The following is a 14,589-nucleotide window of genomic DNA, read 5'->3' on the forward strand; positions in this document are numbered from 1 at the left end:
ACACACACACACACACACCATTTGCTGTGGGTTCAAAGTGCTTCCCATATGTAGTCATCCTTGCAAGAAACCTGTGAGGGTGAAGAGTGTCCAGATCTGGGGGAACTTGAGGAAACAGGGCCTTAGATAAGGGCACCGAAGTTTAAGATGAGATTTGAACCCAGGGATCCTGCATCAGCTCACACACTTACCAACTGGGGAAATTCAGGGAGGACTTTTCAATGGCTTAATGCAGATTAGCCAAAGGAACCTCAAATCAGAGGCACCCTGCTGCCCTGCTAGTTACCACTTCCCAATCTGAACGACGAGCCTGCTTACAGATGTTCCATAGACATGGCCAGATGCCCAATTCTGGAGCTATCAAAGAAACAGGTGGCAATTCCACACCGAGGTGGGGATGATTCTTCACCAGTTTGGCTGCAAAGACCAAGCTCCTGTGCCAAAGTGCCACCACCTCTAGGCTGGGCCCCTGGCCTGGATGTCCCTCCAGCCATTTGAAGCTATAGCTAAGTGGGCTGGGCTGGGCTGCCTTTGTCTACTTCCAGGCATCGCTTAGTGGAACCTGCCAGGAAGCTCTAAATGTCAAGATGCCATCGTGGCAGCTTTCTGTTCCCTGTGCCGTGACCTTTTCTGCAGAAATGAGAGGCGTAAGAACATGACCTGCAGTTCCGTTGCTAAGTTTTCTGATCTCTATTCACTCGCTCACTCGCTCAAGAGCTGGAACCTGACCACCCCTCTCTCGCTCTCATTCTCTTTCCTCCTCTCGGGGCTGTGGGGGTCCTTGTTTCCTTCTTGGAAGTGGAGGTGTGGATATAAAAGGGTTTCCCGCCTTCCTCATGCACTTTGCTATTCAGAGAATTCTTTTTTGCACTCCTCTCTGTGGGGCTCCCACATGGAGAATAATAGCGTGCCAACTTTATGGGTTTTTTAGCAAGGACTGAAAGCACTCTCCAGAATGCCTTAGTGACAAAGGTGCACACAAAAATCCTGCCATTTATTTGGACCTGGAGTCACGCAGAGGCCGTGGGAAGGAATGATGGATGGGGATGGATGCTGAACCACCTTGTCCCCCTGCCACTTTGAGAGGACAAAGCCCCCCTGGCAGCCTGGCCTTTTGTTCTCGAAAGGACAGAAGAAACTGCTCTGAAAACCACTGAGCAGCAAATGGGGCCAGAGGCACCATAATCTTAGGCTTCCAGCAAGCCATGGGTGGGTGTAGCTGGAGCCAGCAGCCAAGGTGGGGGGGGGGGGGTTAGAACGCACTCCACCCCTTTCCCAAGAAGTTGATTTCTAAAAGAGGAAAGCACCAAGCACAGAGATTTTCAAGGCTCCACAGTTCGGGGGGGTGGGGGTGGGGGGATGTAGGGCATTGTAGAAGCAGCCTTGTCTTTTACTTCTGAGCCCTAGGTTTGGTGGAGGAATTTGATGCAGTTCACATTTAAAGGCGGACCTACCCTAATCCACACTTTCCCAAACAATAGGCAAACCGAAATGCAGCCACCCTTCGAAATTTGCACTTCTCCAAATGTTGTGGTGCCGTTCTCCAGCTGAGCAAAGTGGACAGAAATGCATATAGCAGCACAGAGTGTGCATTCAAAATGTAAGAGAAAATAAGATTCAAAAATGCATTCTCTCAGAGGAAATCACTTTGCAAAATTGTGTATATTATGCAAAATTGCATAGGAAAATGTGTATATCAGAGGAAATGGGCACTAAAAAATGCTGGTTGATTTTCATGAGGCTTATTTATTTTATTTTTTTTAAAAAAATGCAAACTGATATGGAAATGCGGAGACTTGAAGTGAAAGGGTGGAAAAATGAGAACCCGAGAGAAACCAGCTTTCATGCATCCCTATTTCTGAGAGAGGGGGAGAGTGAGTGTGCATGCTGGAGACTGATAGCACCTTATGCTATATCAGTTCACACACACACACACACACACACACACACACACACACACACTGAGCAGGAAGAAATAGGTAGGCACCCTGATGAGAGTGTCTGCCTTCCCCACTGCCTGGCTTAGGGCAATTTGTGGCACAGTGTTGCCGCCTTCCCCCTCTCCCCCTCTAAGCCACCCAGCCATGCCCTGCTCCCTCTTCCCAGAACAGACGCAGTTTAGGTAAATGCCTCCTTTTAAACTCTCCTCCCCAGTATGCACAAAGCTCCTTCCTCTGCATGTAACTCCGCTAGCTCCCTGTTGCTGCTGCTTCCCCCAGCCTTTGCTTGCCTTCCTTCATTGCCTCCTCCACTGTCACATTTCCAGATTGCAAGGTCCTCGGGGCAGCAATCTGTCAGTTTACCCATGTCGCTTTGCAAAGGGCCATTTTTCCAGCAGGGTGCCACTCTTGGACTCTGCACCCACCACTCACTGTTGACGTCCTTCTGTTTTGGTTGGGAGGCTGTTGCCTGCTGGCTCAGAGGCCCCCTTTCCACCCACATTAACAAGCTTTGCATCAGCTTGCATGTTCGGCTCTAATTAAAGGAATCAGTCCATCACCCTCAGGGGAGTAGCTTCTAACAAAGTATTTGGCAAAAAATTGCTAATTTGTCTGAAATGGCACTTATAAAATAGATTCTCTTACTAGAATGTCTACTTTCTGGCCCAGGAACTAAAAATCAATCGTCCCTGTTCCTGAACAAGAGAAATCACTGCTAATGAATCTTCTCCTGTTTCTATTTGCTCCAGTCTTAACCAGGTTCATCTCAGAGTGAGGAAGAAGAAGAAGAAGAAGAAGAAGAAGAAGAAGAAGAAGAAGAAGAGGAGGAGGAGGAGGAGGAGGAGGAGGAGGAGGAGGAGGAGGAGGAGTAGTTTGGATTTGATATCCCGCCTTTCACTCCCTTTAAGGAGTCTCAAAGTGGCTAACATTCTCCTTTCCCTTCCTCCCCCACAACAAACACTCTGTGAGGTGAGTGGGGCTGAGAGACTTGAAAGAAGTGTGACTGGCCCAAGGTCACCCAGCAGCTGCATGTGGAGGAGCGGAGACGCGAACTCGGTTCCCCAGATTACGAGTCTACCACTCTTAACCACTACATCACACTGGCTCTCTGAATAACTGAATAAAACAGTTTTGGGCAATGTGGTGTCCTCCAGATGTTTTAGACCCCCCCGACCTCCATCAGCCTCAGCTACCAGAGCTGACTGGGGCTGATGGGAGTTGTAGTCCAGGTTGGGAAAGGCAGAAATTGCCTTCTTTCTTTTTCTTCTGTCTCCACAAGCAAAACCACCCTCCAGATGTTTTCAGACTACAACTCCCATTATCCCTGGCCATTGGCCATGCTGGCTGGCACTGTTGGGAGCTATAGTCTTGCAACATCCAAGGGGCCATGGCTAAAGGCCAGATTGAATTGTGTATTGTCTTAAGAAACTCACATGAGTTTGCAACTAGTTTTCTGCTGTGTAAAGGGGAATGCATTCCGCTAAGTAAAGGAACTTGCTAGCTCAAGTTAGGAAGGATATTAATAAGCAATACTGTATATCCTCTCCTGCCACCCTGAACATTCCCACACTAATGTCCTCATTCAATTGTCTTTATTTTGCCTTTGAGGGTGGAACAAGCCTGCTCAGTTCAGAGGGACTTACTGCAAAGGAAGTGTACAGAAGTGTAGTTACCCTGGAATGATACTGAGATAAGGCAACTAACTTCCCAGATAAATCCCTCAGTTAATTTGCCCCAAATCACTAAAAACCAGCTCTTCTTCATTTCATTTATCCCAGTTAAGGTCCCAACAGATCCCATTTCAAATCAATTCAATTCCCCTTCAATTATCCATATCCGTTACCCTTCAAATCATCTCTAGATTAAAACATCTAAAATTCATTTATTTCCCCAAATACAATCCGACTGGGTAACCCAAATGTTTCCTCAGTTCAATTCCCCTCCCCAATCAATAGTCCACCAGAAACATTTGGGGTGCTTAGAAAAAGATCCAGGGCCCATCTTGTCAGGAATATGAAATGAAGGGGCAGGAAGCGATAACGGGTATGAGGATGTTACAAGCCCTCAAAAACAATGTCCCTGTCTTCACCTCTGGGACACTGGAGGGAGGGAATGGCCTTAGTCCCAACTCTTATAATCTAGGATGAGGTATTGGGGGAAGGTATTGGGGAAATTAAAAGACGCCTGCTTCTTGGGAGAGAAGCAATGGCAAACCTAGACAGCATCCTTAAAAGCAGAGACATCTACCTTGCCAACAAAGGTCCATATAGTTAAAGCCATGGTTTTCCCAGAAGTGATGTATGGAAGTGAGAGCTGGACCATAAAGAAGGCTGATTGCCAAATAATTGATGCTTTTGAATTATGGTGGTGGAGAAGACTCTTGAGAGTCCCATGGACTGCAAGAAGATCAAACCTATCCATTCTTAAAGTAATCAACCCTGAGTGCTCACTGGAAGGACAGATCGTGAAGCTGAGGCTCCAATACTTTGGCCACCTCATGAGAAGAGAAGACTCCCTGGAAAAGACCCTGATGTTGGGAAAGATGGGGGCACAAGGAGGAGGGGATGACAGAGGACAAGGTGGTTGGATAGTGTTCTCGAAGCTACCAGCATGAGTTTGACCAAGCTGCAGGAGGCAGTGGAAGACAGGAGTGCCTGGCATGCTCTGGTCCATGGGGTCACGAAGAGTCGGACACAACTAAACGGCTAAACAACAACAAATTGGGGGAAGGAGGCTAACTGAGAGTGGCTACCTAGTGAGTCCATGGCTGAGGTAAGATCTGAACTGAGTACCAACTACCTCCCGCAAATTCAGCCCCTCCATGGCTCCCCATCTCAGTGTCTCTAGCCAGCTAAACTTTCCTTGGGCAAGTCTTCAAACCTCAGCTATGACAGTCAAATAGATCTGGAGATTTAGACTGGAGATCTGGTAAAATGGGACCAAACATTTCCATTAAAACTCAGCTTTAATAAAGACTCACAGCCCAAATGCAGGACACCCCTCCCCTTGACCGCCCTTCAAATGTGACATCTCTGTGACCATAACAATTCTGGATAGCACCGCAAGCAAAAATGCCTCTGATGTGGGCACATGTGAAAATATAACGGCCTGAAAGCCTTGCTGCTGATCACCTCCGGTGGAAGCACATGTTTTGTGCTGTAAGGATAAGTCCATTTCACTTTACCTGCCCTAGGGCCCATTTGCTACACCACCACTCTAGAGCCTTTAAAGATTGTGCACAGTTCAGTTCCCTCTTTCATCAGCATCTGAGTAATGGGCAGCACTTCTGCAGCGGCTTAAGGGACCAAGCCAGGGCTCACCACAGAGGCCTCAGGCCTGGTGTTATTACAGAGCTAAATCACATTTCCAAGCTGTAAAAATGACTTAAATATTATCTTAGCAATTGCCCTGAGCAGACAATAGAAATTAGGGGAGGTGGGGAGAAGGACTTTTCCAATGAGGCTTCTGCTCCAGTCAGTGGCGTAGCGTGGGTTGTCAGCACCCGGGGCAAGGCAAATAATTTGCGCCCCCTAACCCGTGGATTTGCGCCCCCTAACCTGTGGATTTGCCCTAACCCCAGATGTTGCGCCCGGTGCGGCCGGCCCCCCTGCACCCCCCACGCTACGCCACTGGCTCCAGTCAAAACCTGCAAGTTCTCTGGCAGCATGAGTCTTTTCCCTACGGAGCCAGCTGCCAAATTAACTTTTTCATTCCCTTCTGGCATCTGCACACCCCTTGTTAAATGAATCCTGCTCTTCTGTTCTTTGATCTTAGCTTATGGATAGGGCCAATAAAGTGGTGCAAATTAGCCGTGTGCCATTTGCCAAAAGATGGCTTATGAACACCTCAGGGAGTGAGGAAGAAGGCGATCACGTTGTGCCCCCAGATTGCTAAAGTCACCACAGGGAAACTAAATCGTATACCATCCGTATGAAGACCGTTTGCATCCTTCCGTCTTTGCACAAATCACTCAAGCCAACAACAGGTTTGCACTGTGTTAGCTGTAACTGTTGCTGTCAGCAACCAATGTCTGAAACCTGGGCAATGATCCCTGGGCTTGATTAACTGCTGGGAAGGAAGATTTGAAATAAAACACTTTAAGGTGGCCACTTACACATCACCAAGGAAGTGGAGATACATTGTCAGAAGAAGGACACAGATTTGCATCAAATGGGCATATGTTAATAGATGCATATTAAGAAAATAATAATCTGCAATTTAGATAGAAATGCAAGCGGGAAAGTCTGTGTCCAGTTCAGTTTGCTGTCGGTACTGTTGGCAGACAGCTTCACGGCCTCTCCTGCTCTCTCTCCTTCAAGGCCCCTGCCCTTATGCTTCTTTATATATAAAATGGACTTGGACCAAACTGCACACCCACACCCAAAATGCAGAGGGCACTTTCAAATTAGAGGACTGCCCTCTGTGAAGGAGGAAACATGGGCATCCTCAAAACATTGGGATTTCTGTCCCAAGCTAACACACATTTGTAAAGTAAAGCTGGGTTCTGTATAAATTATGGAAATGAAAGAAAGGGACATGGATCTACACGTACAGCACCAAAGCCACACCCCTGACCATTGAACTCAGCTTCTTCCAACTCTTGGGATTTAAACAGACTTTGCCCATGTCACTTCTGGCTCATCTTCACAACAGTAAAACTAAGAACCTGCTTTCTGGTTTCTGAACACAATATCAGATTTTGCACCTTGTTCTTTTTCTCTCCCCACAGACTCCTAGAACACACTCTCAGTCCTGCCGTTGGGCTTTGCATGCCACCATAGAGCTGCACAGTGTCACCCAGCCAGCTAAATGCCCACTGGGAGCTCCATAAGCTTCCTGTTTTACTGTCTGTCCTGGAACTGCAGAAAGAAGGAGATTGTCAAGCACCTGGCTGGCAGGCTACAACAGATGGCTAACGGGTTGCCCTCAGCATGGTGGGGCACAAGTGTCATCGGAGGTTGGGGGCAGTGCTTAATTTTGAGAAACAGAAAGGTGCTGGGGTTCAGTCCTTGCCATGTGCTTTGGACAGAAATCTTGCTCTTGAATTCTAAGAGAGCAGGGTTACCCTGTAGCTGCCCAGTGCTGAGGGAGAAGTACATGGGCAGAGGTAACTTTCGTTATGAAAGGTTTGTTCCTATCTGCTTTATCAAAAAATGGTGAACGAGGGTGACATGCTGGAAGAAGGGTGCCTGCACAGAGCCACAGTCCTATCCCTCTTAGGTAGGAGGATTTTTGAATGGCAAATGGAGGTGGCCCTATGGTTAGGCAGAAGGAGAGCAGCCATCCTGAAGGGATGGATTTTGCACACTATGAATGGTGCTGATGTGGGATAAGTTCCTGCTGGCTTGTGCTACATGTTAATTGGGAAGCAGGGGGCGGGCGGGGGAGAGAATGCCATATGGATGAGTTCATAATGTACACAGTAAAATGTTTGTGGAGGGTTTGTATGTGTGTCCAGGAGGGCACAGAGGAGAAGAGGAAATCAGCAAAAAACCGAGTCCTTTATTTCATCCCATTCCTTTATTCAATCTCAGCTGCTTGAATCTGAGGTGAACTAAGGATAAGGTGAGAGGAGGAGGAGGAGGAGGCCATGGCATTGGTATGAAAAAGGAGAAATGGGTGGCTATTAGAATTACAAAGGACTTTTGGGAGAGGGTGTGTGTGCCACATCTTACCCACAGTCACCATTTTAAGGACACCTTCATAAATCTCCAGCAGTGCCTCCCAGACAAAGTGACTTCCGGAGTCCCTTGCTCCTTCACAACAGAAGCAGTCAAGGACAACCGTGTGTCTGTTACGTCTACTTCAGCATGGGCAGCAAGAAGCAAGGCAGATGGGCATTGCCGGGGGTGGGGGGAGGAGATGTGCTCTGCCTGGAGAGAGCATGTCACCCCATTAAACTAGGGGCGGCATCCAGCAGCATGAGACATGCTTGCCATCTGCATTGCTTTGAGGTTGCCATTTCTTTGCAGTTAGAACATGAGCAAAATGCATTTTTGCATGAACAGGAAAAGTCCTTTGGGTTGGACTTTTGGGTAGGAAATTGCTGGTCACTGGGCAGCATTTATCAGAACCAGACTTATTCTGCTTGAGACCCTGCTTAGCTTCGGAACTTGGAATGTGGGAAGCAACATAAGAGAAGAGGAAGCATGTGCAGAGTGTTTTTCCTAATACGGATTAAAGAACCAGATGCCACCTGTCTAGAATTGGGGAGAAGGGTAGCACAGGAAAAAATGTGTAATGATCATGTGACCTGTCTGTTTAGGAACTAAACTTGAGACAGAATATTTGGGGAACTGCATTCATAGGCCTCACTGTGGAACTGAAACAGTCACATGCAGAATGGAGACTGTATCTGAGGCAACTTCTTCAAGCAAGTTCTAGTTGCATGAAGCTCTCCATGTGTTACATCCTCACAGACAGATAAAATCAGTTAGCAGAGACATCCAACTCATCCCAATTTGTGCCAACACCCCCTAATTCTAACTTGTGGTTATAGAAGTATGGTTCATTTGCATACTATATTATGCAAAATTATATGACACAACTTCACTATTCTGATTGCAAAATGTATCCCAGTTATTTTCAGTGAATCTATGGTGACTAGAAACTTGCTAAAGAACGTGATTTGTTTACATTTCAGGACCCAAAACTCTTCTGTTAAAATTTTGGATTCCATTGTGGTGTGATGGGCATGGGATGCAAACAGACCTGCACCTTATTTAATGCACATCCAATTTCGGCAGTTTTGAAACTGACTTGAATATCATGAATTCCTTCCCCATCCCCATCCCCCAAATCAGGAGGGCGCTAAGAACACTTTGCCAGTGATCCTTATGGAAATACTGTGTTGTATGCTTGGGAGGCCTTAACAAGTCACACTGCTCTCAGGTTTGCTGTGTGGCCATGCCTGGCGGGAGGTGGGGGGGAGTCCATGGCTTGCTGGCAGAGCACCTCCATTGTGTGAAGAAGGTCCAATGTTTAATCCCTGGCATCTTCAGGTAGGTCTAAGAATGTCCCCTGCTAGAAACTCTGGAGAGCCACTGCCAGTCAGTGTAGACTACACTGAGCTAGATGGGCCAATGAGTTTAGCTCAGTAGGGCAGGCAGCTTTCTATGTAGAGCATGAGACTCTTAATCTCAAGGCTGCAGGTTCAGGCCACAACTTGGGCAAAAAGATTATTGCATTGCAGGGAACTAGATGACCCTCACAGCCCCTTCCAACTCTACAGTTCTATGATTCTATTATTCCTGTGCCTGTTCACTGCTGTATCAGCTCCCAGAATCCAATTGATCCAGATATCCATGATCCCCTGAGTTAGATACTTTCATCCACCAAAGATCACACAACCATGACAATATCTTCCAAGCTTCAGGATCATTGCAGGATAAAAGGAAGAGCACACACTATGGGCCAGCTTGCAGCCCTGCCTAAAGTACCAGGTAACAAGGGTGCTCCTGGGCAGAGACAGACTCCTGATGTACTCTGTGCCAAGACAGGGAACTTCTGTATCCTGACAGCAGTTCAGTTTTAACATCCCAGTGCAAGGGACTCTGACAGCAGATCTCTCTTATCTGCCCCACCAGGACAGCTTGCAAGAAGAGGGAATGGCTGAGCACTACCTGTATAGTGGCAGGAAGGAAGACTGCAGCTGATCAGCCCCAAGCAATCAGGTGGCCCAAGACACCAACAGGGGCTCTGTTGCAAGAACATTCATCGGCAGGGGCTGCTGCCAGGTAAAGTAAATGAAGCAGTGGGCCCTCTATGTGTCTTTGATTGCAGAAGGCTCACTGCTGGCCAAGGCTGCAGCCATTCACCGTCTTCTTTCCCCCAGAATGCATCTGGGCCCTGAGACAGAATGGCCCAGATGGCATCCTGCAGAAATGCAGCTGGTGGGTGTCTGAAGCCTCAGCCAGGGCTTTACTTTGCTTCTGTGTGCCCAATGCATAGAAAAAGGAGGAAAAATGAGAAAGTGATGTCAGTGACTGTCAGTAGCTCTAGTACACTCTGACAGGCCTGGTAACTAAAGAAGCCACAAAGGCTCTGGGGCCTTGCGGAAACCAAAGGCTATGTGCCTGTTTGGCGCTGCATCACCTGCCTCTGTGCCTCTGAGAGTGGCCTGCCTACTATGGAGCATAGGCAGTATGGGGGTGGCGACAGGGGGCAGGCACTCCCCCAATAAGGAGCTTATACTGCATTTCTGAAATCCTCTCATTAACATATGGTATCTCACCCACCTAGAAATATACTTTCCCCCTTCCATACTGCCACCCCCTGAATTCTTTTTCAAGTGCCACAGCTGCTCTGGAAGTCAACCATCAGCTTTGCTCACCTGCCCCTGGTTCTTCAGAGTCTCAGGTGCCACTTTTGGACTTGACCCCTGCCTGCCATGGACAATGCAAGCTGCTTGCCTTGCTGGGCTCTGACACCAGAGATTGGGATGGTGTTTTACCCCACAAACAGATCCATTCATTGAGGTCAGATTCCATAACAACTCTGGCAGCAGAGAGCAGGAGAGGCTCTGCAGTAATACAGCACCTGCCTTAGCAGAACGTACACAGCCAAAATGAGAGACGGAGCATTAACTTGTGGAATATCACTGTTGTTTACAACTTTTCCAGGGTTTCATTTTCCTTATCAACAAAGCTGGGAGCAAACCTTGGCAAAAATTTAGTAGGGCCACTGTGGCTCAGGGACCAGATCTGTATTGTGGGCTACCAAGTGACCATCCCTGCTCTACAGTGTCTTCTCAAACCTTCACACTACCTGACCATTCCTCTGGTCCCGGGGTCACATATAAAGGCACAGGAGGCTCCCACCTTGCTGAAGCTAAGCAGGTCTAGGGCTGGTCAGCGCTTGAATGCACGACTGCCTGGGAAACATCTCTTCCTTGGATTCATTATGGAAGAAAGGTGGGATACAAATGTCAGTGTGTGTGTGCCTGCACACACAAAACTGCCTATAATAAGGCAAGCCATTTCTAGGCTCAGTACAAGGTGCTGATTTTAACCCATATGGTCCTATGGAACTTGGGGTCAGGTTACCTCAAAGGCCACCCTATCCCTTACAAACTTACACTGAGATCTTCTTCAAAGGATCTCCTTCAGGTTTCTGCACCTATAGGGGCAAGGTACATGGTCAGCCTGAGAGGGCCTTCTTGTCACCTTTGGGTCCTTGCCAAGCACTGAACTGGATGGCATTTGGAGAAAGACCATTAAAAAAATATAGCACTTTAAACCATTTTAATCTGGTTCCTAGTTGCTGCTGCTAAGTATTGTTGTTACAGTACTGTGTTTTTGTTTCATTTTTCAAGAATGTTATCCACGGAGAGGTTTTTTACCTGGAGAAGAGTAACAGAAATACATCCACTAAACAAAGTAACAAGAGCCCCAAATTTTCAAAGCTGGAAATTCTCTTGGTCTGTTATTTGACAAGTTCCCTTTTCTGAGGTGTCACAATTTGTAGCCCTCCAGAAATAATGGAGTTAGCAGAAAACTTGACCTTGTGGTCTACAACGCATCATCACATGAGCTATCAGCATCCACAGGACAGCTCAGGTCTTTCCAACAACATTTCCCAGTCTATGCATCTGTTAGTGAGGCTGCTGCCGAGCACCCTTCTGAGGCCCTGATGTCCTCCCATTGGAGAATTTCTTAAAGCCAGAGGCAAGCTATGAAATTACAAGTCAAATACCTGTTCTTTTCACAAGACCTATTAAACTGTGCTTGTTTAATGGTCTGCTCCTCTCTCCTAGAAAGTAACTTAGCCTTAGGGAAGAGCAACTCTGAGAAGCCTGATGGGTTCTCTCACAAGTTCAGTCTTCACAGCCAATATTCCATACGCATAGCTCTTCTATCTGTGGGTTGAGGATCCAGCTGATTGTTTTTGGTGGCCATATTTGGCTGATCCGCTATTACCTTGTCTACTATGGTATCTGGACACTAACCTATCAAGGATGCTTTACAGGAGGGCAATTTTGAATAGAAGCAGCTATTATGTGAAATTCTCCATCTTGTCTCTCCAGGGCCCTCCCTAGTCCTGCATAGGTCTCTCCCCCTGCCCCCACAAATAAGAAGACTCGCAAACTAAGGCTCTGTAGAACCAAACATGGGACAGAACAAGGCCCATGTAGTTCAGGAATCAAATTCTAAGAGTAACAAGCCACATGCCTGGTGCCGCATGAGCTGGTTCCATATGATCATCACAAATCATTTGAATTATAAGAAAGGGAAGTCACTTCGGCTACCTACTGGCTCCTTTTTCTCAAGCACAGTTGGACAAAAGGAATAGGAGGTTGGAGGTCAAGTCTATGATTCCATCTCACTGCAACAAGTAGGGGCTCCTTGAGACTCTGAGCATGACTAACAGCTAGTAAAAACTATACTGCCCTGCCCTGCGCTGATCCCTCTTTTTAAAGGAAATATCTTAACAGAACTCTCAGTGGTGCTTTCTTCACCTTTCCTTAATCATGTAACAATGAGTTCCACATGTTAAGCACACATCCCCCCTTCCCTTTGTTGATCCTTCTCAACTCTTCTGTCATTGGATGGTGAAGCCATTTATGAAGGGATGTTCAAACGTTGCATGAGAATACAACAGGTCTGGGAAGTTGAGGAGAATTTCTTTTCCTTAAGAAATGGAGCACACAAACCCAGAGAACGGCGGAGGGGTGTGTGGAGGCAAGAGTGCCTACTACCAGTACCCATTCTTAATACCCCACCAAGGAACTGCTTCCCCTCTTACCTGCATCCGCCAGACAGAAGCCGGCACAGCTGAAATAAACCAGGAGGGCTGCATTGATGTAGAGAAGCAGTTGATCCATCCTCCAGAGCGGGTCCATCCTGCATCCACATGGGAATGGCTGTTTCAGCCCCAGAGGTCCCGATCCAACATGGGGAGGGAGGCAGGCAGGCAGAGAGCGAGAGAGAGAGAAAGAGGGTGCCCCTTCGGCTCCCCTTGGCGGCCGACTCCGATCAGAGGGACGCCGAGGAGCCCCGCCAGGCTCCCGGACCCGGCGCGGACATTTCAGCACCACGGACAGCTCCGCGCCGCCGCCGTTGCCGCTGCTTCCCGGTCCATGGCTGGCTTCTCCCGGCGGCAGCAGAAGGGCAGCGCCGACTTGGGGCTCCCGAGGCCGGGCTGGTCTCTCTTCCTGGGCCCGGAGAAAGTTTCTGGGAGGCGGCGTGAGGCAGCTCGGCTCCGCGGAGGAGAAGCCAGAGAGACGCGGCCGAGCAGCTCCTGTTCCCGCTCCTGATGGTGCTGCTGGTGGCGGCGGCGATGGCTGGAGGAGCCGCTGGGTCCCTGCAAAGTGCAAACGTGCCGCCAGTGGGCCGACTCCTCCACCATCAGCCAGGCAGCTCCATCCAGGGGAGGCAGCGAGAGAAAGGATGTAGGCGCCCCCGACGCTCCCCCTGCCCTAACGACAGCCACGGGCGAATCCGGACTCGCCTGCCAGCGTCCCCGGCCCAAAGCACGCCGCCCTCCCCGGGCTGGGCGATTTGTGCTCCGAGATCCTACCAGGCGGGAAGCGGGGGGGGGGGGGGGTCTTCAGTCCCTCCTCCTCCTCCTCTTCCTCCTCCTCCTTCTCCCTTCCCTCATTAACCTTAATGGGAGAGCGACACTGTTTGAAGGGGAAACGGATCTCGCAGGTCACCACGTCTACACACACCAATTTTTTAAAAAGAGGGAGGGAGAGAAAGATCATTTATTTAAACCTTCCCCGCTGGAAGAGGTTCCGCTGCGTGTGTCTCGCTTGACTGGAGGGAGACAGAGGCAGGGAGGTGAGGAAGGAAGGAAGGAAGGAAGGAAGGAAGGAAGGAAGGGAGATTGATGGCTGGGGGGAAAGTGTCAACTCCCAATTCCCTTTCCCAGTTGGAAGGATGTCCTCTAGCACCCTTGGGGAAGAATGGACCTGCAAAGGGGTTGGGGGTGAATGTGGGGCATCCTAGCCAGAATCCATAAAACATCAGGGGAGACTGTATTATATAACAACAGAACAGCAGAAAGTGGGCCACAGACTGGGGTGGCTTGGTGGGGGTCCCCTTTCCCTTGAGGCTTCTCCAAACTTGAAGCTTATTAGGAAGAAAGGAGGATGAGAGGGAAGCACCCAACAGGAAGACATGAGGGAGTTTGTGGAGGGAGAAGGCATGAAAGGCTCCCTAGGGGAGACACCCATGGCCTTAAATGGTCTAATAGCACAGGTTAATTGGGGCCATTCAAGGCCATCACATTGGCAGGAGACTTCTGAAAAAAGACCCAGACCTGGAGAGTCTTACAGTCCTGCCAAGTTATCAGTCAAATTCCCCAGCATAATGTGAGTTCAGTGTGGAGGATGGTACAGACACCCTGGAACACAAAAATGCCTTTGCTTCCAAAACTGCAAAGGATAGTTCACCTGACAATAGGTAGAGGGGAGGCTGTGTCAGTGTAAAAAGAATGGCTGTGGGGTGGCGGCGGCTGCAAGATAAAAGCAATGAGATCAATCCAGGAAGGATGAGACTCTCAATGACTACTAGTCCTGATGGCCATGCGCAACCTCTACCTGTTGAGAGGGCTGCTATTGCACTCAGGTCCTGTTTCCAGGCTTTCAGAAGCACCTAGTTGGCTACTGCTGGAACAGGGTGCTGGACAGGGTGAGTCTCCTCTGGAC

The 14,589-nt window shown here is 48.6% G+C and overlaps 1 protein-coding gene across 1 annotated transcript in view; it reads right to left on the bottom strand.

Moving 5' to 3' along the window:
• The window catches only part of FNDC5 (fibronectin type III domain containing 5), a 33,675-nt gene extending 20,790 nt beyond the window's left edge, over positions 1–12,885 (bottom strand). Inside the window, exon 1 of the mRNA XM_028739124.2 lies at positions 12,684–12,885. Within this exon, the coding sequence (XP_028594957.1) occupies positions 12,684–12,780 (97 nt within the window). The 5' untranslated portion in view covers positions 12,781–12,885. The remainder of the gene's footprint in view (positions 1–12,683) is intronic.
• Between the last annotated feature and the right edge of the window lie 1,704 nt (positions 12,886–14,589).

The sequence above is a fragment of the Podarcis muralis genome, chromosome 7 (assembly GCF_964188315.1).
Source record: "Podarcis muralis chromosome 7, rPodMur119.hap1.1, whole genome shotgun sequence".
In the NCBI taxonomy this organism is placed as follows: Eukaryota; Metazoa; Chordata; class Lepidosauria; order Squamata; family Lacertidae; genus Podarcis; species Podarcis muralis.